This window comes from Myotis myotis, unplaced genomic scaffold, assembly GCF_014108235.1.
Source record: "Myotis myotis isolate mMyoMyo1 unplaced genomic scaffold, mMyoMyo1.p scaffold_m19_p_2, whole genome shotgun sequence".
NCBI lineage: Eukaryota > Metazoa > Chordata > Mammalia > Chiroptera > Vespertilionidae > Myotis > Myotis myotis.
Genome location: NW_023416324.1, coordinates 111689037 through 111716860, shown reverse-complemented (window position 1 = coordinate 111716860; position 27824 = coordinate 111689037). Strand labels below are relative to the sequence as shown.

The following is a 27824-nucleotide window of genomic DNA, read 5'->3' as shown; positions in this document are numbered from 1 at the left end:
CCCCAGGCCTTGGTTTCGGTCCACAAGCCCTTGATTAAACAGGCCCAGGTCACTTTCCCTTTGATCCGCCCCAAGTCCACTGTAAACTCAAAGGAATGCACTTCCAGAACTCCGCGGGAGAGGTCCGCGCGACCAAGAGTGGGTGGGGGGCAACATTCTCCACTTAGCCTGCAAAGTACGCATCACACCCAAGGTTTCCTGGAGCCAGAGTGAGGGTGGAAGGAGGAGGAGGAGTACGAAGGAGAAGGAGGAGGAGGAAGAGGAGGAGGAGGAGGAGGAGGAGGAGGAGGAGGAGGAGGAGGAGGAGGAGGAGGAGGAGAAGCGGGGGGAGGGACAAGCGGGGGCAGGCAGGCTCAGGACTTGCAATCATGCATAATTCAACAGCTCAACTTTCGGGCCCGCCTCTTTCCTGGGAGTGGGAGTTTGCTCCAAACTTTGTTTATGGGACAGTCGGAGAGCCGCGGCGGCCGCGCTGTCTGCTTCTCCTCCTCTTTCAAGAGCGCGAAGGCCTGAGACCAGTTTGGGGGATGTGAAAGCCAAAGCTCCTCGACTGCCAGGTACCGAGGCCGGTCCGGATTTGCCAACCGGGCTCCGGCTCCAATCCTGCAAGATCGGGACGCACCCCGAGCGACCCAGGCCCGACGCCCAGACTTGGCTTCGCTGCGCGCCCAGGTAGTGCCCGCTGGAGCGCGCCCGCGCACCACTCCAGGGTGCCCGGCTCCTCGGGCTTCCGGGGTCGAGATGTGGAGTTGGCTTGGGTTGAGATTTCTTTGGGGGGCTGCCTGCCCTGGAGAGCTGCGACCTGTTCTTTGCCACCAACAGTTCAGCAACGTCCGGAGTGCAGTCCCCCCCCCCCCCCCCCCCCCCCCCCCCGCTCTTCCTTCTCTCAGTAACTTCTTTGCTCCAAGAAAGTTTCATAATTCTGGAGGCCAGGAGGGACTCCTCCCCCATGCGGCTGGTCTCCTGGCTGAGTGTCTGGGATCTCGAGTCGGATACGTATCTGTATCTTTTTCTTTTCTCTCCATTTTCTCCCCGTATCTCCTACTCCGACTTTAAATAAAAGGCTGATCTGACCTTTTTCCTTGTAGAAGATGAATCCGGCCTCAGCGCCCCATCCGCTCCCGCCGCCCGGGCAGCAAGTGATCCATGTCACGCCGGACCTAGACACGGACCTCGAAGCCCTCTTCAACTCGGTCATGAACCCCAAGCCCAGCTCGTGGCGGAAGAAGATCCTGCCCGAATCGTTCTTCAAAGAGCCTGACTCCGGCTCGCACTCGCGCCAGTCCAGCACCGACTCTTCCGGCGGCCACCCGGGGCCCCGGCTGGCCGGCGGCGCCCAGCATGTCCGCTCGCACTCGTCGCCCGCGTCCCTGCAGCTGGGCACAGGCGCGGGCGCAGCGATCAGCGCCGCGCAGCAGCACGCGCACCTCCGCCAGCAATCCTACGACGTGACTGACGAGTTGCCGCTCCCCCCGGGCTGGGAGATGACCTTCACGACCACTGGCCAGAGGTACTTCCTCAAGTAAGTCAGCCTGGAGCGGGGGGAAGGAGGTAGGGGGCAGAGTCACAATACCGAGGTGCGCGTGCACGTGTGTGTGTGTGTGTGTGTGTGTGTGTGTGTGTGTGTGTGTGTGTGTGATTGTGTGTCTTTCCAGGGTTCTTTCCCAAATATTGTGAAGCTGGAAGTAAGGAGTGGATCCCTGGATATTGGAATTGTAAAGGAACAGAAGCAAAGACTCTGGTGATGTTCTTCCAGGGCATTCCAGGACATTCAGGACTTGGAAACGCTTAGAGATAGGAGACATCAAAGTAGTTTTGGGAGGATTCTCATGAAACACTTAGGGACTTTGCCCTGAATCTGGAGTATTGATACAAACTCCTGGGCACAAACCCTTACCCCATCCCTGTCCATTCTAAGTCAGATACCTGGTCCATTGAGATGTGACACCAAAAACATGTGAGAAAAGTTCTGAGACTGGAGGAGAAGAGGGACTCTCGGTGGTCTGCAGTCTCCCTATTCTGGGGAAAAGCTGGAAAAGTGAACACTGCCTGGTAGGCCTTACCTCCCAGCTGGGTGATGTAATGACCACACAGCACAGTGATGTAATTAGCAACTGCTGGTGAAGTAGTTGTGGTCTGGACAAATGCATTGTGTGGAAATTGGGTCAGGAGTTGTATTATGTCATACTTGGTAACCTAAAATACCATCGAATCAGGAGCCTACTTTGTCATTCTTCCCTTCACGTTGTTCGGCTTTCTGATGTAATGAATTTTAAATTAGATTCATGTTAGAGACTGTACAGGAAAATAGGTTCACAGATATAAAGAAAATTGTTCAATTGTGGTACTCTAAGATAATTATATTCCAGAGGAGAAACCAAGTTGGAACTTAAAAGGTAACCTGTGAGGTCTTGGAGGCTCAGGCTATCCATAGGCCCTAGATGGAAGTTGTGCCAACTGGACCACTTGGTTCAGGAGTGTCTGCACCAGCCGGCTGTTCACAGCCACTGAGGGAAACTTCTCTTCGAAGAACTTGCCTTTAGAGTTTGTTTATTTAAAGTCCATGTTTCTTTGATGGTGCAGCCTTTGTTTGAAAGTTAAGACATTACATGCTATTTTAAAAATATAATTAGTCCTTTCTTTGGTGTTAATATTTGATACTTTGATTGCTATCGGAGGGCCCTGATAAAGAATATACAGTAATGGATGAGGTTTATTATAACCAGCACTTTGACTCACACTGGTGACCAAGGATTTCTTCCTCATCCCAAGCTGTTGGACATCTTGTGCAAGGAGGAGGAGTTCTTTATTTTATTTCTGGGGTTGGTGCAATGCTGGGAAGCACTTGTCTTGGAACAGACTTGATGGCCATTTTATCCCACCACTGGTCTTCTCCCTGTTTTTCAGTGACAGTGTGGACATGTACTCAGTCCTATGAGTTTTAAATGACTAGTGGAATTCCAGTGTGTGATGTAATAACATGACATTTTCTTAAATGTGATGATGTTGTTCTGAAGGATGACATTAGATTCTATAGTTAATAAAGGTCCAAAATAACTAGACTTTTGTATTAATGGTAAATGCAGTTTTGAATATTTTATTGTGAATTTTCTAGAAATGGAAGACATAATAATTAACAGTAATTTGGGGGGATCATTTTTGGGCCCAAATGATTTTTAAACTGTTTGTGAATATACACAGAAAAGTATATAAGAAATAAGAGCTGGGCTTACCCATTATCTGAGGAAAGATAGGGAAAAAAAAAAACAACCCTCAAATAAAAGCAAAACAAAATAATTCCCTTTTATACACATTTTGAATGATTGGAATAGCTCAGAACTATCTTTGTGAAACGTGGGTAATAGTGGAAGTTGGTCTGAGTTTAGAGAAAGTTGCCCTGATCCCTCTGCCCATCTCCCCAACTACAACCACTCCCCAACCCAAAGCAAAGTGCATCTTCATTTTACTGGATCCTCAGTGAAAATAACAGCTGAAAAAATAAATAGTAGGATAGCCTGAACTGATGTTATCCCTGGAAATTTTTTGGCCAAGTAGCTAAAGGAATTAAATTAAGTCATCATGACTATTGTCTTTTAAAAAATATATATTTTTATTGATATAGAGGGAGAGATATAGAAACATCAATGATGAGAGAGAATCATTGATCAGCTGCCTCCTGCATGCCCCACACTGGGGACTGAGCCTGAAACCGGGCATGTGCCCTGACCAGGAATCGAACGCTCAACCACTGAGCCATGCAGGGCTTTTTTTTTTTTAATATATTTTTATTGATTTCAGAAAGGAAGGGGGAGGGAGAGAGAGATAGAAACATCAGTAAGAGAGAATCATTGATTGGCCGCCTCTGCATGTGCCCTGACCGGGAATCTAACAGTGACCTCCTGGTTGAAGCTCTACCACTGAGCCAAGCCAGCAGGGCATGACTATTGTCTTCTGAGATTAGCAATCTGCCCAAAGTTCTCTGAAGTTCTTTTTTTTTTTTTTTTTTTTTTTTTTAACTGAGGAAGGGAGAGGGAGAGAGATACATCCTGCAGTGGGAGATGTATCACTGCTGAACCTGCAATCGAGGTACATGCCCTTGACTGGGAATCGAACCCGAAAGCCTTCAGTCTGAGGGCTGGTGCTCTAATCACTGAGCAACTGGCCAGGGCTCTCTGAGTTTCTATCGGAACTTTAAGTTGGAGTAAGGTAAATGTAATATGTTACACTTTGTTGCACAACCTCAAAAGGCACTGTATTATGGAGGAATAAATAGAAGTGCGAAAAATGATGGCAACTGACCCTGGTTTAATTTTCATAAAATCTGCTCATTACTTTGCTCCAACATTTGTGAAACGGGGCTAGCAGTAGAATTCTAGGTCAGGAGGCTAGGGCTTCATAAATCAGAAATGAATAACTTTTTTTCTAAAAAAACTGAGTTCAGAAAAAGGTAATTATTTTACTTTGGGAAAGTCATGTGGTCATTTACTGGTGGACTCTGGATTGGACCTCTAATCTGTTGCCCTCTGTTTATTGAACACTTTTCCATTTTCCCCAGCCACCTTTATCCCCGCTCACTTCACCCACTGAACAGTGAACTTTATGGACGACAAAGCCTGGACATCTAAGATACTTTAAAGAGCTTTTTGTAATTTTTTCAGGGAAGGTTGTTCCTAGATATATGATGTAATCACTTTCTGGTAACCTCTTAAAGGGCACCTTTTCTGAGCATTCACCCCTTTCCTTTGCTGTTCAGGCATTCCTTTAGGGTAGCACAGTGGTTGGCAAACTCATTAGTCAACAGAGCCAAATATCAACAGTACAATGACTGAAATTTCTTTTTGAGAACCAAATTTTTTAAACTTAAACTATATAGGTAGGTACATTGTTATTAACTTAATTAGAGTACTCCTAAGGCTTAGGAAGAGCCATACTCAAGGGGCCAAAGAGCCGCATGTGGCTCACGAGCCGCAGTTTGCCAACCACGGGGGTAGCATATAACCATAAAGGATCAAATGTTAAAACACATGGCCTCTGAAAATGACTGCATTGTTCCTGCTGTCCTCTAAAGATCATAAATCAGGCTGGATGTGTGTGTAGGTATTGGGCTCTTAGCAACCTGGCACATCACTGACTTTGAACATTGATCACATTAAAATAAAATAAAAATTTTCTGATTATAAATGGAATATATGTTTATTGTACATAAACCAGAAAGTAAAGATATAAAGAATGATCTGGCTTCAACAGAACTTTCAAACCTTGCAGAAAATTTTTATTTGAATAATCTTATATAATAAAAGCCTAATATACTAAGTGTCCAGTCGCTCGTTTGTCTGCTCGACCGCTCGACCAGTCATGACGCACACTGACCACCAGAGGGCAGATGCTCTGACCTGTAGGTTAGCTTGCTGCTGGGGTCTAGCTGATCAGGACTGGGTGAGACTGGCGGGACACACCCTGGAGCCTGCCCACGGTCCCTCCCCAGCCCCAATCATGCACCTGTGGGGTCCCTTGGCCTGGCCTGTGGTGGGGATCAAGCTGAAACTGTCTCTCTGACATCCCCTGAGGGGTCCCAGATTGTGAGAGGGCACAGGCCAGGCCGAGGGAGCCCACCGGTGCAGGAATCTGGGCACAGGGCCTCTAGTATTCTATAAGAAAAAATATTTTATCCCTACTCCTAATTATAATTCCAATTATAATATTTGCCTGACATTCCCAATTTTTAGTAATAATTTTCATGGTTTGCCATTTTTGACATATGTGGTAGAAAATTATTTTTGTTAATGTGATTTATGCACTTGGCAACATATTCAATAGAACAGAAGGACTTTTGTTGAAAAACAATGGTTTCCTTTACCTCCTTAAACCTCACAAAGAAAACCATTTAATTTTTTAAATATTTCTGTATTTAATTCTTAGGTTATTACCTTCTTAACTTTATTTATTTATTTATTTATTTTAATATATTTTTTAATTGATTTCAGAGAGGAAGGGAGAGGGAGATAGAGATAGAAACATCAATGATGAGAGAGAATCATTGATTGGCTGCCTCCTGCATGCCCCATACTGGGGATCAAGCCTGCAACCCCAGCATGTGCCCTTGACTGGAATCGAACCCGAGACTCTCCAGTCTGTAGGCCAACGCTCTATCCACTGAGCAAAACCAGCCAGGGCACCTTCTTAACTTTAATATGGGCTTACCACTATTTTATGACTTACCAATTTTAACTCCTGATATGAAAGTGAGAATGTAGTTCCTTAAGCTTATGCCTCTCTCAAATTTAACATTTATATTGTTTTTAGTTTGTTAGGACACCTTTGCTATTTTTTTGGTCAACTTTTGACAGTATTTCTTGACTTCCCATTTTGTAAGTAAAGGAGTTTTGGGTAGCTACCAGTTATAGTAATTGCTTTTTGTCAGTGATACTAACATTCCAAAGCCCTGAACCCATAACCAATAAAGGTTTTGTGCTTTGCCCCAAAGTTGACTTTTTTATTCATAAATTATTCTTAAAGTTGAAAATCTGTAGGAAACAATTACATTATTGCAATTCTATAAATACAATTCATTGCCTATGTATTAAGATTAGATTTTAGACTTGCACATTGGGTCTGGGGTCAGAACTACTGGGTTAATCAAAGGAGGATATATCTAGCACCAAAGTCAGATTCTTTCTTTTTTCTCTCATCAGTTGTTTAAATTTGTGTCATCTTTTTTAATCTATTTAATATATTTTTTTTTATTGATTTCAGAGAGTAAGGGAGAGGGAGAGAGAGAGAGATAGAAACTCAACTAATGGGGATTGAGCAGGGAAGGACTCGAATGGTGACCTGGTTCAAGATGACCTAGATGTTCAAATACTGAGCCACACTGGCCAGCCTGTGTCACCTTTTAGTTTCTTCATATTTGTACCTTGACTTTCTTAAACATTTTTTTTCTTTTTTTTTAAATTAAACTTTTATTGTTCAGATTATTACAGTTGTTCCTCTTTTTTCCCCTCATAGCTCCCCTCCACCCGGTTCCCCTCCCACCCTCCGCCCTCACCTTCCACCACTGTCCTCATTCATAGGTGACGATTTTTGTCCAGTCTCTCCCTGCATCCCCCACACCCCTTTTCCCCCCAAGAATAGTCAGTCCACTCCCTTTCTATGCCCCTGATTCTATTATAATCACCAGTTTATTCTGATCATCAGATTATATATTCACTTGATTTTTAGATTCACTTGATGGATGTGTATTTGTTGTTTTTTTCTGGTATTTCTAATTGCCTTTTTATGTTTGTATATTATTTGCCTTTATTATGATCTCAAAATTGTCTAGACTCTTAGTGCCATCACTTCTATCAAGCCTTCTTTCCCTAAGCTTATGCCCAGATTCCTTTATCTTTCTGAGCCATTCTGGATTCTGATTTCTGTATAGGCCTATGACAGAGTTGTCATTTTGGGACTTCTTTGTACTTCTCTCCCTGGCTGGAAGTGCTGTTTCCCATGTCTTCCTCTTTTTGGTTTATGCCTTCATTTTGCTGGAGCACTTGCTTGAGTAACTTCTTTTTTTTCTTTTTTTGTTAGTCTTTACTGGAGGATATTTTTCCATTGATTTTTAAAGAGAGTGGAATGGAGGGGGAGAGACAGAGAGAAACATCAATGTGAGAGAGACACATGGATTGGTTGCCTCCTGCATGCGCCTTGACCAAGGTCAGGATGGTCATCCTGCAACCGAGGTACATGCCCTTGATGAGAAATGAACTTGAGACCCTTCAGTTCACAGGCTGGTGCTCCATCCACTAAGCCAAACTGGCTAGGCTGAGGCTTTTTGTCATTCAGAAAATACTGCCTGCTGCCTTAGTTTCTTTGTCTGTAAAATGAGGAGAGTTGTACCTATTTTGTGACATTTTGGAAGATTAGATAACATTTGAAGTGGCTGGCACATAGTAGACTTTCAGTACAACTTTCTTCTTGCCTCCCCTTGCCTTTCTCCCCACACACATACTTTGTCTACTTGGCCAAAATCAGATGGCAGTGGAATAAGCTGATTTTGACTCTGAATGACAACCTGGATCTGGGATTCAAATCCAGTTTTTAAAATTTAAAATAAGGACTAACAGTCACTTTTCCTGTTAAGGAACCTAAATAGGAATGCCCATCATGAGTACCTTTTGCTTTGGCATCTTGGACTGAGAATACCCAACCCCTTCTGAGGAGGGTGTACTTTTTATTTTTTGGAATCTGGTTTGTAACTACTAGTTGGGCTAATTTTGTATGGGATGGAGGGGAGGAGGATGGGATGGAGAAATGGAGAGTTGAAGAGGGGAGGTAATTGACATTTGTTGATGATCTGCTTTATGTCAGACAAGGCAGGGAGCTGAATTGGTGCTTCCCAGAGACAGCACCAGAATCAGCCATGGAGCAAATTCCTGACACGTGTATCAAACCTTTTTTCCATAATCCTAGGTGCTTTCGTATATATTTTTTCTTTTAACCTCATAGTGACCCTGTGAACATGTACCTATTATTATCTCATTTACTGTTGAGGAAATTGAGGCTCACTGAGGTTGAATAAATGGCCTAGGATCTCATAATAGGTGAGTGGCAGAGATGGGATTAGAATTGTGATTCTAAAACCTGTGCTCCTGCCCTTATATTGTGTTGCCTCATGCCAATTACATGTCCATAATTAGGCCCTGCAATTAGGTATCCGTGGTGACAGATAACTCTAGTGGTGGATGAAGCATTAGAGTTTGCTTCTGAACTGAGTCTGGGTGATCGAATTTGGAACTCTTGGTGCTGGAGAGGGAGAGGTGATGAAATGAACAAACCAGACATGGATAGTATGCCTACAGTGAATTGCCCTATTGATATCTGGATCTGGTACACTGCTGAGGACTTGTTGAGAGGGTTAATTAGATAATGTTGGTAAAGTGTATTCGAGGAGAAACAGAGCCAGGTTACTTCTTATTGCCTTTATGCCCGGCTAGCATGGCTCAGTGGTGGAGCGTCGACCTATGAACCAGAGGTCATGGTTCGATTCCCGGTCAGGGCACATGCTCGGATTTCAGGCTTGATCCCCAGTGTGGGGTCTGCAGGAGGCAGCCAATCAATGATTCTCTCTCATCATTGATGCTTCTATCTCTATCTCCCTCTCCCTTCCTCTCTGAAATCAATAAAAAAAAATATATTTTTGTTATTTATGTTTCTTTTTAAATTGTCAGGGGTAGGGTCATAAAAATTGCAAGAGAAAACGAAAAATCATTGGAGTGGTAGATTTGGGGTCTAGGGCCATCTTAGCCATAGCTCAGTAACTGAAGGCTGGAGCTTATGTAACCAAAGTGTTTTTCTTGTATTGGATTATTTTCTTTAGAAATGAACGGACACAGTAATTGCTAAAATCTTAACCAAGAATTATCCATAAAATTCATCTCAAGAAGTTGGCTTATGGCAAGTCTCAGGTCATATGGACTTCCTGCAGCTTATCCTTTATCTGTGTGCTCTCTTTCCTAGAGTTCTAGCTTTTATTTAACGTTCCATCTAGGCATAGCAGATAGTAAGTAGGAAGGGAAAAGATGATGCTCACTCCTGTGTTGCTGTTAGATGAAGTGAGGTCTGGATATATATTCAATGCTTATTGCTGTGCCTGGCAGGTAAGCTCTGTTGAAAGTTTGTTACTGTTACATTCCCAATTGAGATGGGATGGGGCTGCGATCTTCCAGGACCTTTCCTTTGTGGCGCCTAAAGAATCAATAGCTGTTTCAGCATTTACAAGGAAAAATCATTAAACTACTGCTGTGTCCCTGTGTTGCAGTGTGTCTTGGAGGGAGAAATGTTTGCCTGGTTTCCGGACCTCAGGCAGCTGACAGTCTAGCTGGGGAGACCAGGATAACACAGAGAAAAGCAGGCTAACTAGCTGCCTTCCGACTTATGTGGTGTTTGAGCCTAGAGCAGCTGCTCTCCCTGTGCTGGAAACTTGTCAGGTGTGCCATGATAAGGCAGTCCTTTCTATTTTGGCTGCAGGTCTGAAATTGGCAGCCGAACTGAAAGTCTTTTCGTTTCTCTCATTGGCTCTGCTCCTTCTGGCCTCGGAAACTTGGCACAAGCTGTTACCTGTGCCTGGAACATTATTTCCCTGCTTTTTGCCTGGTTAACTCCTACGCTACCTTCAGGCATCAGCACAGATGCCGCCCGTGCAGGAGGTCCTTCCTGACTCAGCCTCCTTGCTGGTGCTGGTTTAGATGCTCCTGCTCTATGCTCCCAGAGCCCTCTGTGTCTCCCCAGCCGTAGTATTACTGCTACATTACTATTTAATTATTTTTCTTTTTTTCTACTCTAACCTCCATGAGGGCAAGAATGATGTTTGCCTTGCTTTTCATTGTATAACCTGAGCACAGTGCCTGGCACATAGGTAGGTGCTAGATAATGAAGGAATCCCGTCCTATTTTCTTTTAGCCATTTGCACTGCAAGCTGGCATCTCATAGGAATCTGCCATGTTCGGAAATGTAATTCCATCATGTCTATGTCCCTTGGACTGAAGGCTTAGAAATGTAGCTCCACATACTACATGCAGTGGACAGGGTGATGGGTGAAGGGTGGATGAGTGTGCAGAGATGTCTCTGTAAAGGTGGTTGGACATAAATGGAATCTTGAAAAATGGAAAGAATGTGGGTAGGTGGACAAAGAGGTGTTCTAGGAAAGAGAGGATAGGAAGAGAAATGCAAAGGCAGAAATGCTAAGGACGTGTTTTCAGTTAGTTTTGCTTTTATTTTTCTATTTTTTTTAGTTTGTTTTGCTTTTAAATATATTTTCATTGATTTCAGAGAGAAAGGGAAAGGGGAAGAGGGATAGAAACATCAATGATGAGAGAGAATCATGGATCGGTTACCTACTGGGGATTAAACCTGCAACCCGGGCATGTGCCCTGACTGGAGTCGAATGGTGACTTCCTGGTTCATAGGTTGACGCTTAACCACTGAGTCACACTGGCTGTGTAAGGGTGTTGTTTTGAGGCCAGAAGAACATGGCCTGACTTGGTTGGTAGGTGACTGTGCATTCCATTGAGGTTCTAGAACAGGGGTGGGCAAACTTTTTGACTCGAGGGCCACAATGGGTTCTTAAACTGGACAGGAGGGCCGGAACAAAAGCATGGATGGAGTGTTTGTGTGAACTAATATAAATTCAAAGTAAACATCATTACATAAAAGGGTACGGTCTTTTTTTTTTTTTAGTTTTATTCATTTCAAACGGGCTGTAGTTTGCCCAAGGCTGTTCTAGAACCCCAGTATGTTCTGGGAAAAGAACGAAAGGACTAGAAGAGGTGGGGTTCAATTCCATATCCTCAGGTGAGGATGAACAGCAACAACAAAAAACTAGCCTGGCTGCTGTGGCTCAGTGGTTGAATGTTGATTTATGAACCAGGAGGTCACTGTTCAATTCCTGGTCAGGGAACATGCCTGGGTTGTGGGTTTGGTCCCCAACGGAGACTGTGCAGGAGGCAGCCGATCAACGAGTCTCTCTCATCATTGATGTTTCTCTTTCTCTTCCTCTCCCTTCTCCTCTGAAAGCAATAAAAAACCCTCAAACTGATCCCCTATTGATGGATATCTAGACTGTTTTTGACTCTCTCTCTCTCTTTTTTTTTTTTTAAATAAGAGAACATTTACTTGTAAAATAAGTGGGCTTAGGAAACAAGCTATAGAGGTAAAGGAAGGGCCCTAGAAGTGAGGGGAAGAAGGGAGGAGAGAAGGCAAAGGAAAAGGTAAAGGCTCGGGCATGGTCCTGAGAGATAGCCCTGACTTTCTCTTTTTAAGTATAAAAATAGTATATGCTCCAACACTACTGGAGGGAGGAAAATGGAAAATAAATTCTTCTGATGTTCCCTGGATTCCTATTTAGAGAGGACCATTCATTGTTAACACTTTATCCAGAACTACTCTTTGCACAAAGAGTAGTTCTCTGGCTCTTGTCTAATTATCTCTCTAGCTTATCTGTTACTCAATTTATCAGTCACCTATTGTTGTACTTGTTAGTCAATACATCTACCCTTCTTATACAAGGGTGACACATGGTCTGGCAAATGCACTGGCCAGTTGGATGAATGCCCAACCAATCAGAACTATTGGTGTACCAGTGTGAAGTAGCTAATGATGTATCTCAGTACTACTCAAAGTGTGGTCCATGGACTGACTGACACCAGTGTGTGAATGTAACTGGTCCAAGACAAGCTAGATACAGAAGTTGGGGGTGTTTAGGAACTTTTATAGTAAAATGACATCGTTGTGACACTTAAGCACATGATCAGTGGGACTGTCTTGTGGAACAGGGTAGGTTGGGTATGTCAAACTTTTTTTTGTTTGTTACTCTTCACCCGAGGATATTTTTCCATTGATTTTTAGAGAGAGTGGAAAGGAGGGGGAGAGACAGAGAGAAACATCAATGAGAGAGCACGCACGTCAAGTGGTTGCCTTCAGCTCGTGTCCACCAGGGCCAGGGATGGAGCTGCAACCAAGGTATGTGCCCTTTACTGGAATCGAACCCAGGACCTTTCAGTCAGCAAGCTAATGCTCTATTCACTGAGCTAAACCAGCTAGGGCAGGTATGTCAAACTTTTGTGCTGAGTTTCGAATATGGCCCAAGCTACGTGCAAGCCGTCCCCAATAGGACCACGTCTGGTCTTGACAGATTGAAAATAAAAATCACTGGTCCTTTACCACAGTTTGAGACTCACTGATCCATCTGTTTCTCTTAGTTCTATTTATCTATTTATTCCATTCATCCATCCATTTACCTACCTATCATTTTATTTTTCCATTTATCCTTATAACTATCTTTTATGTATAAACCAATTAATTAATTATATCTCTTAGCATAACAAGGATCAATCGATGTCAGATGTTGAGTAGTGAGTCTCAATATGGAAACATATTTTACAGCACAAAGGTTATATATGATCTGTTTTCCAGTATGTAATATATTTTATGTTTTTGTGGCCCCTGTGTAACTCATTGTTTTAGAAATATGCTTTGACACATTTCAATTCTGAATACTGAAGACATGTAAATTCTGTTCTTTTTGTGTGAATAATATACCTGCAAGTTTGCTAGCTACAGACTCGGTAATTAATTAAAGAATGGTGACTGGAGAAAAACAAACATGCTGGATTGTTTATTAAAAAAATAATTCCTTCCAGGCCAGTGTGGTTCAGTGGTTGAGCATTGACCTATGAACCAGGAAGTCATCGCTCGATTCCCAGTCAGGGCACATGCCGGGTTGCTGGCTAGATCCCCAGTATGGGGAGTGCAGGAGGCAGCCAATCGATGATTCTCTCTCATCATTGATGTTTTTATCTCTCGCTCCCTTTCTCTCTGAAATCAATAAAAATGTATTTAAAAACAAACAAACAAAAACAGAGCTGAAGGATATAAAGTGAAAACTACTTTACCCAGTAGTTTTATTATTTATTTATTTATTTTAAATATATTTTATTGATTTTTTAGAGAGGAAGGGAGAAGGATAGAGAGTTAGAAACATCGGTGAGAGAGAAACATCGATCAGCTGCCTCCTACACACCCGCTACTGGGGATGTGCCCGAAACCAAGGTACATGCCCTTGACTGGATTCGAACCTGGGACCCTTCAGTCAGCAAGCCGATGCTCTATCCACTGAACCAAACTGGTCAGGGCTACCCAGTAGTTTTAGTCAGGTGTAACCACTGTTCACAGTTGCTTATGTGTCTTCCTGGGGTTTATTAGGCCACATACAATTTCACTTTTAATGGCATCAGCAAGTGGTTTTGGTATTGTAGGCATGTTAGTGTAAGAGGTGCTCTTTGTTTCTGGTTGACCCTCACACAACCTCAGGACTGCATAGAGAATAGGTATGGATTAAACTATGTAGACCTAGATGTGATGACTGATGGGGAGCTCTTGTGGTGGAAAGCTTTGTTTGGGTAACTATAGTTCAGAGACTGGCTCTTGGCTTTGTGGCTCAAGAAGTTGATGTCCTTGGTGCTGCAGAACTGATCAGATTTTCAAGCAGTCTGTGGGCTGCACTGAGATGAAGTGGGATATAAATTTTAACTGCAGTTTCAGAATTCACAAGCAGTGACTTGAATATTCACCACTCTGCAATGAAGTCCTCATAAGAGTGGTTTAATTGCTGGGAAGTTGCTTTGTGGTGCTGGAAAAGGGAAGATGATAAATCATTTAAGGGATATTAAGGAAGGAAATTTGACAGTATTTGGTAATGGATTAGGTAAGGGCAGTGAGAAAAGATGGGAAAAGGAAGATTTGCAGGCTGTGCAATGGCATGAATGAAGGTGCCTCTGATTGTGACAAGCAGTACTGAAAGGTTTAGACAAGGTTGAGAAACTTTTTAACATGTTGAGTTTGAGGTGACATTAAGATATCCAAGGGATACATATATCTATATCTATATCTATATCTATATCTATATCTATATCTATATCTATATCTATATCTATATCTATATCTATATCTATATCTATATCTATATCTATATCTATATCTATACACTCACACATATATAATAGTTAACTAATCCATATCCAGATAACTAAACTATATCTAACTATATGGTTACAGATAGGGTGAGAAAAAAAACTAAGGAAGTCCGATAGACCCTGTAAAAGAAACAGCCAGAAATATAGGAGGAAATCAGAAAGTAGTGCATGAAATCCAGGGGAACTCAAACGGGAGGAGTGGTTGATTCTGTGGGTGGTTTTTCAGAGGTCAAAGAAGGTGAGAACTGAAAAATGTCCAGAGAAGTTTCTCCACTGAGGCCACTTTCTTTCCCAGGTCAGGGCAAGGGCCTAGGGTTCTAATTTATAGAATCTAGTTTTTGAAGAAGGAAAAATGAAGAAAATAAGCATCTTAATTAGATAAGGTATGTCCTCCAATTCCCACATACTCTATGTTGTTTCTGCTGAGTATCCAATGGTATATTGAAGGCCTCCACATTTGTTCACTGTATTTAAACATCCCGTTAAAATGAGATCTGAAATCAGATTTTTATAACTAACTAAGATAAGTTATAAGACTTGGTAAAAATATTACTCTTAATTGACATGATAATCACTTGCTCTGAGGAATTCCAGTTTCCAGTCCTGACTGTGGTAATACCCTTGTCACAGTGCGTGGCACACTGGGCTGTTATTGCTAGGACCAGTCATACTTAATTACAGCCATAAACACAGCAGATTCTGTTTGGGGGTATCAATTAAAGATTTATATTTTGGAATATTGTGTAACTAGTTTCAGATAAACTTTTATCTTTTCTATCTTTATTTCTCCATTTGATGGAACTAATTTTAGTATCTGGCAAAGGGGATTCTGAAATTAACGCAGGTAAATGCCCAGGTCATTGTCCTTTCACAGTTTAGGTAAGTAAACTAAACACATTTGATTACATCAGAACGGTTTCAGTTGAATTTTGTAATTAGAGTTGGCAGTTAAAAGGCCATTCTGTTGCATTTTGCTAATATGGGAGCACCTAGTGGCTTTGTTACTAGTTTGGAATTTGCATAAATGTGAGTTTACTAGGAGGGATTAAGAATCATAAAAGAAGCAGTAAATTTCAGTGTGGCTTAGAAAATTACTTATGTTTTCTGAAGATGCAATCTAGTGCAATAGTCTACACTTTTATGGATCTTTGTGTTATGTACTGTGTGAAATATAAGTCTTGTATATAGAATGTTTGGCAAGTGTGGATTCTTATATAATTATACCATCCAACATATATTTGGCTATTCATGCATTTTAACATAAAATTGAACCATACATTTATATTATAGAAAAACCTGAAGGAAGGAAAGACAGGAATAGAGGAGAAAGGATCATTACTTAAAGGTTAAGCTGCATCTAAGTATATTTTTAAAATATCTTTTTCTTAGGTTTTTTAAAAAAGTTTAGTTATCTATGGTCTGAAAAAAGTTACACTTGAATTTACCAATCTTGCATTTCTGAAAGTATGGAGATGGCAAGGGCTGTGCCTTGGCTTTGGAAAGCGGAGTTCTCAAGCGCATGTCTGAGTACTGTAACCCATGTGGTACACAATGCAGCCATTGTTCTTTCTATTTTTCTGTTGGTTACCTGTTAACAACTACTGAGCAGTCTGTGATTATTAACAAAGATTGGTATTTAACAGTAGGAGCAGAATGTAGGACCATTATGGAAAATTTGGAATGTCAACATTAAAGAAATTATTTTAAAGGTTAGATCTAGAATTGTTGAAGCTTTTGCCTAAAACTTTGGCAGATGAGTAGAGCAGGGGATAGACCAGCACAGCTTTATAAAATTATTAGCTAAGGTGAAGTGAGTCAAGTTATGCCACCAAGCTTTTCGTTTAACCTAATAATTGGCCAGCCCTAGTTAATTGATGGAAAACCATTAAAGGACTCGGATTTCCCAGTTGCATATGATTTTGGAATGTTCAACTTGCCTCCTGTGTGAATAAAAGGGCCCACGGTCTGGCTAACTAAAGTGCATTGCCCATACTTCCCTGAAAGCCAAGTGTCAGCAACAAGTTAAGTTTTGAGAGTTCTTGGAAGGTCCTTCTGAGGCCTGGTAAATGTCTTGGTGACTGGTATGTATCTATTTGGAGTCTAGTTTTGAGAGCTGCTGAAAAAGAGTATTTTAAACTTCCAAGTGAGCATGGAAGTGTAAACCAATACCATAGAGTTGCTTGAGTTGAAATGAAAGATCATATTTACTGACATGTATTATAAATGGGTTTTTAAAACAATGTCTGTTTTATACAGTAAAAGTAAAGTATGCCAAGAGTTAAATAAAAAAGTTGTGTTATGGAACAAGAGAAAAGGATACTATGAAATAAATAATATCTAATACCATTAAAGTATAAGGTTTCTTTCCAAAATGTAAATATGAACTTCTAAATGAATGTTTTAAAAATCTGATTTTACTTTGATGTGCTCAGTGACTTGATATATAAAGTGATTATGGTTCTAAATATGCCCAGAACTAGACTACTTCAATAAATAATACATCTGTAGAGCATGAAAAAGATAAATAAACCTCAAATGACATTTTGTTTAGTGGTAGCATGTAAACTGTTTTTTGTTATAATAAGTCAAAAGTAGTTCACTGGCAACAAGCAAAATGTTTTTCTATCTGTCAGTTTTTTAGACTAGGATGACATTTGATATAAACTATACTGGTTCTAATCTTTGTCCACACACAAAATCATTGGTCTATGAAAATCAATGAGGGAATATAGGCAGAGGGGTAAGCTATAGAAACATTTAATATAGAACATTTGAGCATGGGGATCTGATTAGTTCAGGTTGTTTTGCTCTTGCTCTGAATGGATTTTGAATATAAGGAGAAATTGCATGGAATTAAAAATTGCTGTTTTAAAGACATTTGAGAGAGTGGCCTTTAGAGATCTCTGCTAGAACTTCTGAAATGGGCTGACTTGAAAGCAGAGAGAATGTAACCAGGTCTCTTTAAGTGCCAGTGTCTGGTGGCTCTTCACAGCAGCCTGAAGGTAAAGTGTCTGACTTCATTCTGACTTGCTGGCTACGTGGAGATGCCCAGATCTCCATTTGAGCTAGTGCTCTGTGTTTTTGCTCTCAAGCCTGATGGTAGACGGGCTGGCTTAGACTTGCTTCCTGCCTGCTTTGGGTGAGTTTACAAATCTGTTTGTTTCACCCACATTCATCCGGCTGGGCCTTACCCATAATTCCTGCATTTTGATTATGGGGGTTATTACAGGACAAGAGCTGCTTTGTAAAAGAGCATGCTTAATACTCTGGGGTCTAGCGTGACTAGGGGATATAAATTGTATGGAAGCAATTAAACTTGAAGGAAATGTCATGTGGGTTGAATTTAAACATGCAGACTTATGGCATTGATTTTTATTTTTTAAAACTTATACAGGGAAGGGTGGAGAGAGGAAAATAAGGGAAGGGAGAAGAGAAATAGGCCAAAACAGTGAGGGAAGCATGCATAGAGACAAGAGAAAATGAGTAATTTTTATCATTTGGTTAAAAATCCAAAGTCCAGAGCCAGTATTATGCTAATGCCTTTGCCCTTCATATGAACTCTTTAATAGTACAAATATCAAGGAATTATACTTTACTTGGGGGCTTGTGCCGATGTCCAGTAGGTCACCTTCATCTCAAGGTGTATGTGTATGTAACAGTGGAGTGATTGTCTGGGCTATGTTAATAAACATGCCTGAAGGCAGACCATAGTGATTTTGCTGTTCTCTCCAGCTTTGTATTTTATGTTCATGGCCTCTGCATATTTCATACAGAGTGACTTGTCTTTGGACTTCTGATTAAGAGCATGTACATTTCTCTCATTGGCCTGGAATATCCTCCATCTCCCTGTTTGGTCAGTTAAGACTCAGCCAACCCCATCTTCCTATTGGACCAACCAGCTGGAAGGGATCTCCTCCTCATCCAAATCCCCATAGTAGTGAGATATGCACAGGTAATTTGGCAATTAATCTGTTCTCTTGTCCATTAAAATGTATAAGGCTTGTTCAGTGAGTGGCTTTATTCATTCCCCCCACATCAACTCTCGGAATATGAACTCCCGCACAGAGTAGGAGTTCAATTAATATTTGCTGAAAGAAATATAAATGTTTTTAATTTCTCCATTATTTAAATCATCTGGTGCTTCTTTTCTGTGCAATAAGCCAATAGGTATATTTTGAGCACATGCTGTGTGTTGGCTATTGGTACCGTTCTTAGCATAGTGGGTACACATAAAATATATTACACTTTGGAATATATTTTATTATTTGTATTTAATTATTAGTCTAGCTATAAATTCTAAGAAATTACTTACTCAAACAGAACAATGATGATCCAAGAGAGGAAAAGTTGCTGGTGATAATCCAGTATATTCTTTTGTTCCCAGATTATTTCTACATTCCACTCCATGCTGGAAAAACTGCCTCCCTCCATGTCCTTCTCCTCTGCCCCGCTCCCACTTTCAAATTATCCTAAGATTGCAACCTTTCTAAGAGGAGCTGGAGAGGTAGTAGGCTGTTTAGGTTTCAAAGGATTTTTCAGGATGTGAAGTAAATAAGGGGACTTTGAGATATCAACAACACTGTAATTAAGCGGATTAACTGTAGCAATAGTGAATACAGAGATGTCAGAGGACCTAGTTAGTAGTAAGTATTTAAACACAGCCTCAAGTTCATTCCAAGTGGTATCACCATCATCCACAAACTTAAAAGGAAGTTTAACAAGATAAACCAGGAGAAATGATTCTCCTGGGAATATCACATTCTAAGTCATATAATCAGTATTAATATCTTTATTATAAAATTTAGCTTTAGCTCTTTTATTCTTTACATGTCCCTTAAGGTCACACAGAACCAAGATTTAATATTATTGTTCAGATCTCTGAAGACTGGAAAGTGAGCTTCCTTCTGACCAGAATAAAGGGAAGAATTTATTTATTTTTATTTTTATTTTTTTAATTAAATCTTTATTGTTCAGATTATTGCAGTTGTTCCTCTTTTTTTCCCCCCAGCATAGCTCCCCTCCTCCCGGTTCCCACTCTACCCTCTACCCTTACCCCCCAACCCCCCACTGTCCTCATCCATAGGTGTATGATTTTTGTCCAGTCTCTTCCTGCAGCCCCAGCACCCCTTTCCCCCCGAGAATAGTCAGTCCACTCCCTTTCTATGCCCCTGATTCTATTATATTCACCAGTTTATTCTGTTCATCAGATTATTAAATCAATTGATTTTTAGATTCACTTGTTGATAGATGTGTATTTGTTGTTCATAATTTGTATCTTTACCTTTTTCTTCTTCCTCTTCTTAAAGGATACCTTTCAGCATTTCATATAATACTGGTTTGGTGGTGATGAACTCCTTTAGCTTTTCCTTATCTGTGAAGCTCTTTATCTGACCTTCATTTCTGAATGATAGCTTTGCTGGATAAAGTAATCTTGGTTGTAGATTCTTGGCATTCATCACTGAATATTTCTTGTCACTCCCTTTTGGCCTGCAAAGTTTCTGTTGAGAAATCAGCTGACAGTCATATAGGTACTCCCTTGTAGGTAACTGACTGTTTTTCTCTTGCTGTTTTTAAGATTCTCTCTTTGTCTTTTGCTCTTGGCATTTTAATTATGATGTGTCTTGGTGTGGTCCTCTTTGGATTCCTTTTGTTTGGGGTTCTCTGTGCTTCCTGGACTTGTAAGTCTATTTCTTTGACCAGGTAGGGGAAGTTTTCTGTCATTATTTCTTCAAATAGGTTTTCAATATCTTGCTCTCTCTCTTCTTCTGGCTCCCCCATAATTCAGATGTTGGTACGCTTGAAGTTGTCCCAGAGGCTCCTTACACTATCTTCATATTTTTGGATTCTTTTTTCTTTTTGTTTCTCCAGTTTGGTGTTTTTTGCTTGTTCATATTTCAAATCTTTGACTTCATTCTTGCGATCCTCTAGTCTGCTGTTGGAACTCTGTATAATATTCTTTATTTCAGTCAGTGTATGCTTAGTTTCTAGTTGGTCTTTTTTCATAACCTTGAGGGTCTCACTAGATTTCTTGAGGGTCTCACTAAATTTATCGGCAGTTTCTAGAAAATTCTTGAAAAACTTTAGAAGTGTGGTTTTGAACTCTATATCCAGTAGTTTGCTTTCCTCCATTTCTGTCATTTGAGACCTGTTTCTTTGTCTCCATATTTTTTATGCTTCCCTGTGTTGATAGAGTGGCTTTCTGTGCTAGGTGTCCTATAGGGCCCAGTGGCTCAGCCTCCCCAATTACCTGAGGTGGACACTCTTGGTGCACCCCTTTGTGGGCTTTGTGCACAGTCTTGTTGTAGTTAAGCCTTGATTGTTGTAGGTATCACTGGGAGGAATTGACCTCCAGGCCAATTGGCAGTGAGAATCAGCTGTGTCTGCAGTGGGAGAACTTCTGTGCTGAAGACACCCTTCTGGGGCAAAACTTGCTTCAGTGGGGCTTTGGTGCTCACTGAGTCTGCTCCCTGAGTGTGTCCCTTATGGATCTGAGGAGTTGTAATCTGGATGGTCCCATTCTGACCACTGGGTACACTGGCTCTTGGATCTCTAAGGAGGTGCTTATTTAGCCTCTGCCTGAGGCTACCAGCAGGAGCTATGGAGAGATGTGCAGATTCGTCTTCTTTGTTTGGCGTTTGGAGATGCCCAGATGAGGCCCAGCTGTGAAGCAATGCAAGCTGCTGTGGGGCCTTGGGCCTTCTCTTGGAAGTTCTGGGTCTCTCGGATGCAGCAGCAGTTTGTTAGGTAATTTTCAGATTGCAAAGGGCCAGGCCTTTCATATGCAAAAGCCTCCGTGCACAGCTTGGGTGGGGTGGGGTCTCAGGGGATCAACAGGGCGGAGCAAGCAGCTATGGCTGATCCTCAGTCCTACCCTAAGAGGCCCCGCGTCTCAGTGTCCTGGCGGTAATCGCTGCAAGCACCTCTGAGAAAGAGCCGCCATCGAGTTCCGACCCATGCCAGACAGTCCAGTTTCTCCCTGTATGTGTCTGGGTCCCCAGAGACTCGACCAGGACTGAAGTTCAGAGCAGTCCGGAGCTTGAGACTCCTTCCGGATTGAAAAAGACAACTGTGTCCTCAGTTGCCAGCCCTTTCCACGTGCGCCTCCATACCTCTGCACTTTACTTCCACACCGCACCTCCTCTGAGTGCTTTTCTCTTTCCTTCTAGTTGTAGAATTTCCACTCAGCCAGCCTTCCTGTGGTTCTGGATAATGTCCGTTTAGTCTTTTAGTTGTATTTTTGAAGTGGTTGTGCGAGGCAGCAATTTCTGGTGTTTACTTATGCCGCCATCTTGGTTTCTCTGTAAAGGGAAGAATTTAAAGTAAACCAGTTTACTTTACTCATAGATGGCAGTTTATTTATTTATTTATTTATTTTTAAATATTTTTATTGATTACAGAAAGGAAGGGAGAGGGAGAGAGAGATAGAAACATCAATGATGAGAAAGAACCATTGATTGGCCACCTCTTGCACATCCCCCACTGGGGACCGGGCCCACAACCCAGGCATGTGCTCTTGACTGGAATCGAACTTGGAACCCTTCAGTCTCCAGGCTGACGCTCTATCCACTGAGCCAAACCAGCCAGGGCAAGATGGCAGTATATTTAAATACAACAATATCCATTCTTTAATTTTTTTAAACTGCCCAAGTTATATTTTGTTTTAAGAAATCTAGCCAGAGACAGTCTGTCTTAACTCTCTACCCACAGCTCTATTCATCTCCCGGGAGGGTGAGCCTCCCTCTCTTCAGGGTTTGCCCTTCAGACACACATACATGTTCATGGAGAAACCTCTGGTTCAATGCTTTTTTACATGTTGTAACTTAACTTCCTTTTTTTTTTTTTTAGTTGAAAGTATGTTTTTTCATGATAGTAGCTAAAAATCTACTTTATATATTAGTCTAGCATATGACTATACCACAGTTTATTTATCCATTTTCTAAGTAATGAAACTGTTATTTAAGCCTCATCTGAAATACCTGGTATAAATGCAGTTCTTACTTCATTTGAGTTTTTTGTCATTTTGAAGGGATATTTTTGGTAATTACCTAAAGACATGCGACTCAACAAGTCTAGTTACTAAAATTACATTGCATTTATGTGATAATTGACAGCTTTTAGAAATATGGGCGCTTTATTTCCAACAGTCTTGTGAATGTGCACCATGGGGGTGGGGTGGGCAAAGACACCACCGCATAATCACAGCCACATGCAGGTGAGTATGGAGCAAGAGCCCTGTTCTGATTTCTGACCATTGTCTGACGCTTGGGTCAAGACACAGACTGTGTTCCTTCCTCCAGCTGGAAATTCCTCCTCTTCTAGTCTATAAGCCCTGCCCAGAACTTTCTGACCAGCATTGTCAGGTCAAGGTTTGGCCTCAGTGTCTTTGATTTCAGCTGTGAAGGGACAGGCATGGTGAGGAGAAGCTGTGGCCAGGCCTTGAGGGCAAACTACTAGGAAGCAAAGCAGGAAAGAGGCTCTGCTGTTCCCAGGCCCTAGGCCATGCCTGGAAAGGGCAGCCTTGGGTAGAAGGGTGAGTGCCATCTGAGCTTCGCCTCAGGACACCGGCTGCTTAAATAGGAGTTCCAGCTGCTTGCACAACACCAGCTTGGCTGGCCCAGGTCCTTCCTGTCCTTCCTGTTCACCAAGTGTGTTGTTCAGCTATTTATTGTGCATTGGTGTTGGTGGGGTATAGTCATGGCTCTTTTCCTGGCCTTTTTCTCCCAGAAGGCCACCCTCAAGGGCATGCAGCATGTTTTATTCTTCCTAGGGGTGGGCAAACTTTTTGACTCGAGGGCCACAATGGGTTCTTAAACTGGACCGGAGGGCCGGAACAAAAGCATGGATGGAGTGTTTGTGTGAACTAATATAAATTCAAAGTAAACATCATTACATAAAAGGGTGTGGTCTTTTTTTTCAATAGTTTTATTCATTTCAAACGGGGCCGGATCCGGCCTGCGGGCGGTAGTTTGCCCACGGCTGATAGAGTGTGGGGTGAATGAATGGGGGAAAATGAGTGAAAAGGAAGCTTGCTGGGAGATAGAGGCTTTTCCTAGTTGCTGCTGTTGTCTTCAGAAGTTGGGTCACAAAGATTTTAATCTGCATTTACTTGTATTTATCTAACCAACATGACATAGCGCTTCTCTGTGCCAGGCATTGTGCTAAGCACTGACACACTTTATTATCCCAACAACTCTGACTGAAACACTAGTTTTATCCTCCCTTTACTCAGGAAACAGACACAGAGTGTTTAAGTAGCCTGACCTGTCACATAGCTAGTAATAGTTAAGGCCCAGGGACAGTGCCCTAGCTGTCCTTCTGTCCCCTGTCACAGGTCTTGAGTGTTTGGATTTTGTTTTTCCCCTATGTGATCTCTCATCCTGCCTTCTCCCTTCCTGTTGCCCTTACCTTGTGTGTGTCTTGATACTTCATTTGCAGATTACAACATCCTGGCTTCTACCCAGGACAGCTTGAATCCTGTCATTCCCACTTTAGACTCTCCCTGCATCCTGCCCTCTCCAGGCTAACGTCCTGCCCACTCACCTATTCTAGTCATGGGGCTGCAATGCTATTTAAACCTCATCTGCAAGGCCTGGGATAAATTGAATTCTTACTTGCCAGTGCCTGTCTCCCTTCCCCGGAGTGCCCTCACTTCCTGCCTGAACCCTCAGCTCCTGTGGTCTTCACCTGCTCTGAACTCAGTGCTACAGGCTGTTGGGTATACCTCCACAGTTTAAGGCCTGAAAAAGCCCAGCTACAATTAAGCTCTGTGGGGGCAGGGATAAGGTCTCCCATTATCCATGGTCTGGCATGGAGTTGGGTACCCAGGGGCCATTGAGTAGTAAGTAGGTCTAGTAGGCAGAGCACATTGGGGCACTGATTTAGACCCTAATATTGAGGTCATTGCTAGGTATCCTCACCTTTAAATAATGAATTTGAAGGAGATAATAGCTAAGATCTGTTTTAATTTTAACTGATAATATTTATTTTTAAATAGCTTTATTGAGATATAATTTGCATACCATGCATTTTACTTATTTATTTATTTATTTATTAATATATTTTATTGATTTTTTACAGAGAGGAAGGGAGAGAGATAGAAACATCGATGAGAGAGAAACATCGATCAGCTGCCTCCTGCACATCCCCCACTGGGGATGTGCCCGCAACCCAGGTACATGCCCTTGACTGGAATCGAACCTGGGACCCTTTAGTCCGCAGGCCGACGCTCTATCCACTGAGCCAAACCGGTTTCAGCGCATTTTACTTATTTAATGTGAACAATGTGATGGTTCTTCGTATATTCACAGATATGTGCAACCATCATCACAATCAATTTAAGAATGCCTTTATCACCCCAAAGAGAATCCTGTACTAGTGAGATAGCTTATTAACTCTCACCCTCCCCCCAACCCATGTACCCTCACCCTCCCTAGCCTTATGCCAATATACTTTACATCTCTACAGGCTGACCTATAGACATTTTATATAAATGAATCATATATTATATGGACTTGGTGACTGGTTTGTTTTACTTGGTTGGCATACTGTTTTCAAGGTTTATCTGTGTTGTAGTACATATCAGTACGTCCTTTCTTTCTTTTTTTTTTTTTTTGTACTTTATTTTTATGGCTAAATACTATCCCATTATATAGATATACCACATTTTGTTCATCTATTCATCTATTGATGTTTGCATCATTTGGCTAATTACACTTCTTTTTGAGGGGGAAATGGCCTTCCCTGTGGTGGTTTCCCTGGTTGTCAATAGCAGTTGCCCTCGCTGCTGTAGAAGTAGGAACAGGACCTGGTGGCTGTGTTTGCACAGCATGCAGGGACAGGTGGCTGGAGACTTGATCACCAGTGCAGGGAGCAGTCATAGGGAGTAGTCATGAGATTTGTAGTCAGACGTTCTGGTTTGAATCACAGCTCTGCCACTTGCTGAGCTTGCACAACTTCAGCAAGCCGTTTTCTCATAATGGAAACTACCTTGCTTGCTTCCTTAGAGTCATGATCAAGCTAGAAGGGGTGTGGCCTGGGGGGACAACAAGTGCAGAGGGACCTCACTATGGCTATAAAAATGAATAAGTAAATAACTAAAAATAAATGCTTAAAGTTGTCACTGTTAGTAAGGTGCAGTGGGGATGAGAAGGAAGATGGAGCACTTACTTTGTAGGCTTTTACCTGAAGGTTGTTATCTCAGAGGTAGCTGCATTTATGCTTATTAAGCATCTATTGGCTCTTATGTTTGTGGTTTGTATGTGAAGACTAAAAATGTCTTTTTCAGTAACTGGGTAAGGGATAAAATGTTAATATGATCCAAGCTTTACTTGGAGAGTGATTTCAGAACTGTATCACTGATTTGGCTAGTGTTGTTACTACAAATCAAGGAACCGTACACTTTTGGGTTTTAGGAAAGGCCTGCCTCCATACCCAGAATCACAAAAATAATTTTTGTTGTTTAATGTAAGTAGGTTTTAGAAACATACAACTTTTACATTTGTAACAGTAGGTCTTCTGATAGAATGGAAAGTAAGTCATTTTACTCATCCAAACTTAGTTTCTGCCCCTGTGAACTTGGTGGGAGGTAGAGAAAATGGATTGTGGGGAGATAGGAATCTTCACTTACCCATTCTCTTCAGGTCCCAGGTGAGTGGAGACAGGTCTTGCCTGGCCTCCTCCTCACTAGTCTGAACCGCATAGCAGTTGTGAACAAGTCAACATTTCTAGGCTGTCACAGTGATCAGGTTTTGTGTGGGAGATCTCGACAAGAATATTTGTTTCTGGGGCATTGACACTCCTTTTTTTCCATTAAGTTTGACCTTTCTATCATTTGATTGTGTTTCTTTTTTTTAAAATATATTTTATTGATTTTTCACAGAGAGGGAGGGAGACGGATAGAGAGTTAGAAACATCGATGAGAGAGAAACATCGATCAGCTACCTCCTGCACACTCCCTACTGGGGATGTGCCCACAACCAAGGTACATGCCCTTGACTGGAATCAAACCTGGGACCCTTCAGTCCGCAGGCCGACGCTTTATCCACTGAGCCAAACTGGTTAGGGCAGATTGTGCTTCTTTTAAGAATTAATAGTAAGTAGAGCTTAGAAATGGAAGAAATGAGCAAAGGAAATTTACTTTGCTGCATACAAATGCAAATTGTGCAAAAAGAAATAGATGAGATCAGAAACCAAGATGGCGGCATAGGTAAATACCGGAGTTTGCTGCCTCGCACAACCACTTCAAAAATACAACTAAAAGATGGAATGGACATCATCCAGAACCACAGGAAGGCTGGCTGAGTGGAAATTCTACAACTAGAAGGAAAGAGAAAAGCATACCGAGACTCAGAGGAGGTGCAGTGCGGAAGTAAAATACTAAGGTACAGAGGCGCACGCGGAGCGGGCTGGAGGCTGAGGGTGCGGTTGTCTTTTCAATCTGGAGGGAGTCTCAGGCTCTGAGCTCCAGTTCCGGGCGAGTCTCTGGGGACCCAGACTAATACGGGAAATGCGGGACTGTCTGGCATTGGCCGGAACTCGAGGAAAGCTTTCTCTCGGAGGTGCTTGCAGCAATTGCCGGGACACTGAGAAAGCGGGGCCTCTGAGGGCAGCCACAACTCCAAGCCCTGCCCTGTTGAACCCGTGGGACCCTCCCCGCCTAAGCCCTGCATGGAGGCTTTTTCTGGATAGCCTCAGGCAGAGGCTAGATTAGCACTTCCCTAGAGATCCAGGAGCCATTGTGCCCAGTGGTCAGAGTGGGACCATCCAGATTACATCCTCAGATCCATAAAGGACACACTCAGGGGACAGACTCAGTGAGCGCCAAAGCCCCATTGAAGCAAGTCTTGCCCCGGAGGGGTGTCTCCAGCACAGAAGTTCTCTCACTGCAGACACAGCTTATTCTCACAGCCAATTGGCCTGTAGGTCAATCCCTCCCAGTGTTACCTACAACAATCAAGGCTTAACTACAACAAGACTGTGCACAAAGACCACAAGGGGGTGCACCAAGAGTGTCCTCCTGCGGTAATTGGGGAGGCTGAACCACTGGGCCCTATAGGACTCTTAGCACAGAAAGCCACTTTATCAACATAGGGAAGCATAAAAAATGTGGAGACAAAGAAACAGGACACAAATGACAGAAATGGAGGAAAGCAAACTACTGGTTATAGAGTTCAAATCCACACTTTTAAGGTTTACAAGAACTTTCTAGAAGCCTCTGATAAATTTAGTAAGACCCTCCAAAAGACTGGTGAGACCGCCGATAAATGTAGTGAGATCCTCAAGAAATCTAGTCAGACCCTCGAGGTTATGATAAAG

At 42.2% G+C, this 27824-nt stretch overlaps 1 protein-coding gene across 3 annotated transcripts in view; it reads left to right on the top strand.

The window, feature by feature from the left end:
* Nucleotides 1–398: 398 nt before the first annotated feature.
* WWTR1 (WW domain containing transcription regulator 1) overlaps nt 399–27824 on the top strand; it is a 184846-nt gene continuing 157420 nt past the window's right edge. The window contains exons 1-2 of one of the 3 annotated variants that reach the window (XM_036349951.1): nt 399–557; nt 1089–1522. In XM_036349951.1, coding sequence (XP_036205844.1) covers nt 1092–1522 — 431 coding nt within the window. In that variant the 5' untranslated portion in view covers nt 399–557; nt 1089–1091. Of the gene's footprint in view, nt 673–1088; nt 1523–27824 lie in introns of all 3 variants that reach the window. The other 2 variants (XM_036349950.1, XM_036349952.1) reach the window with 2 other exon arrangements.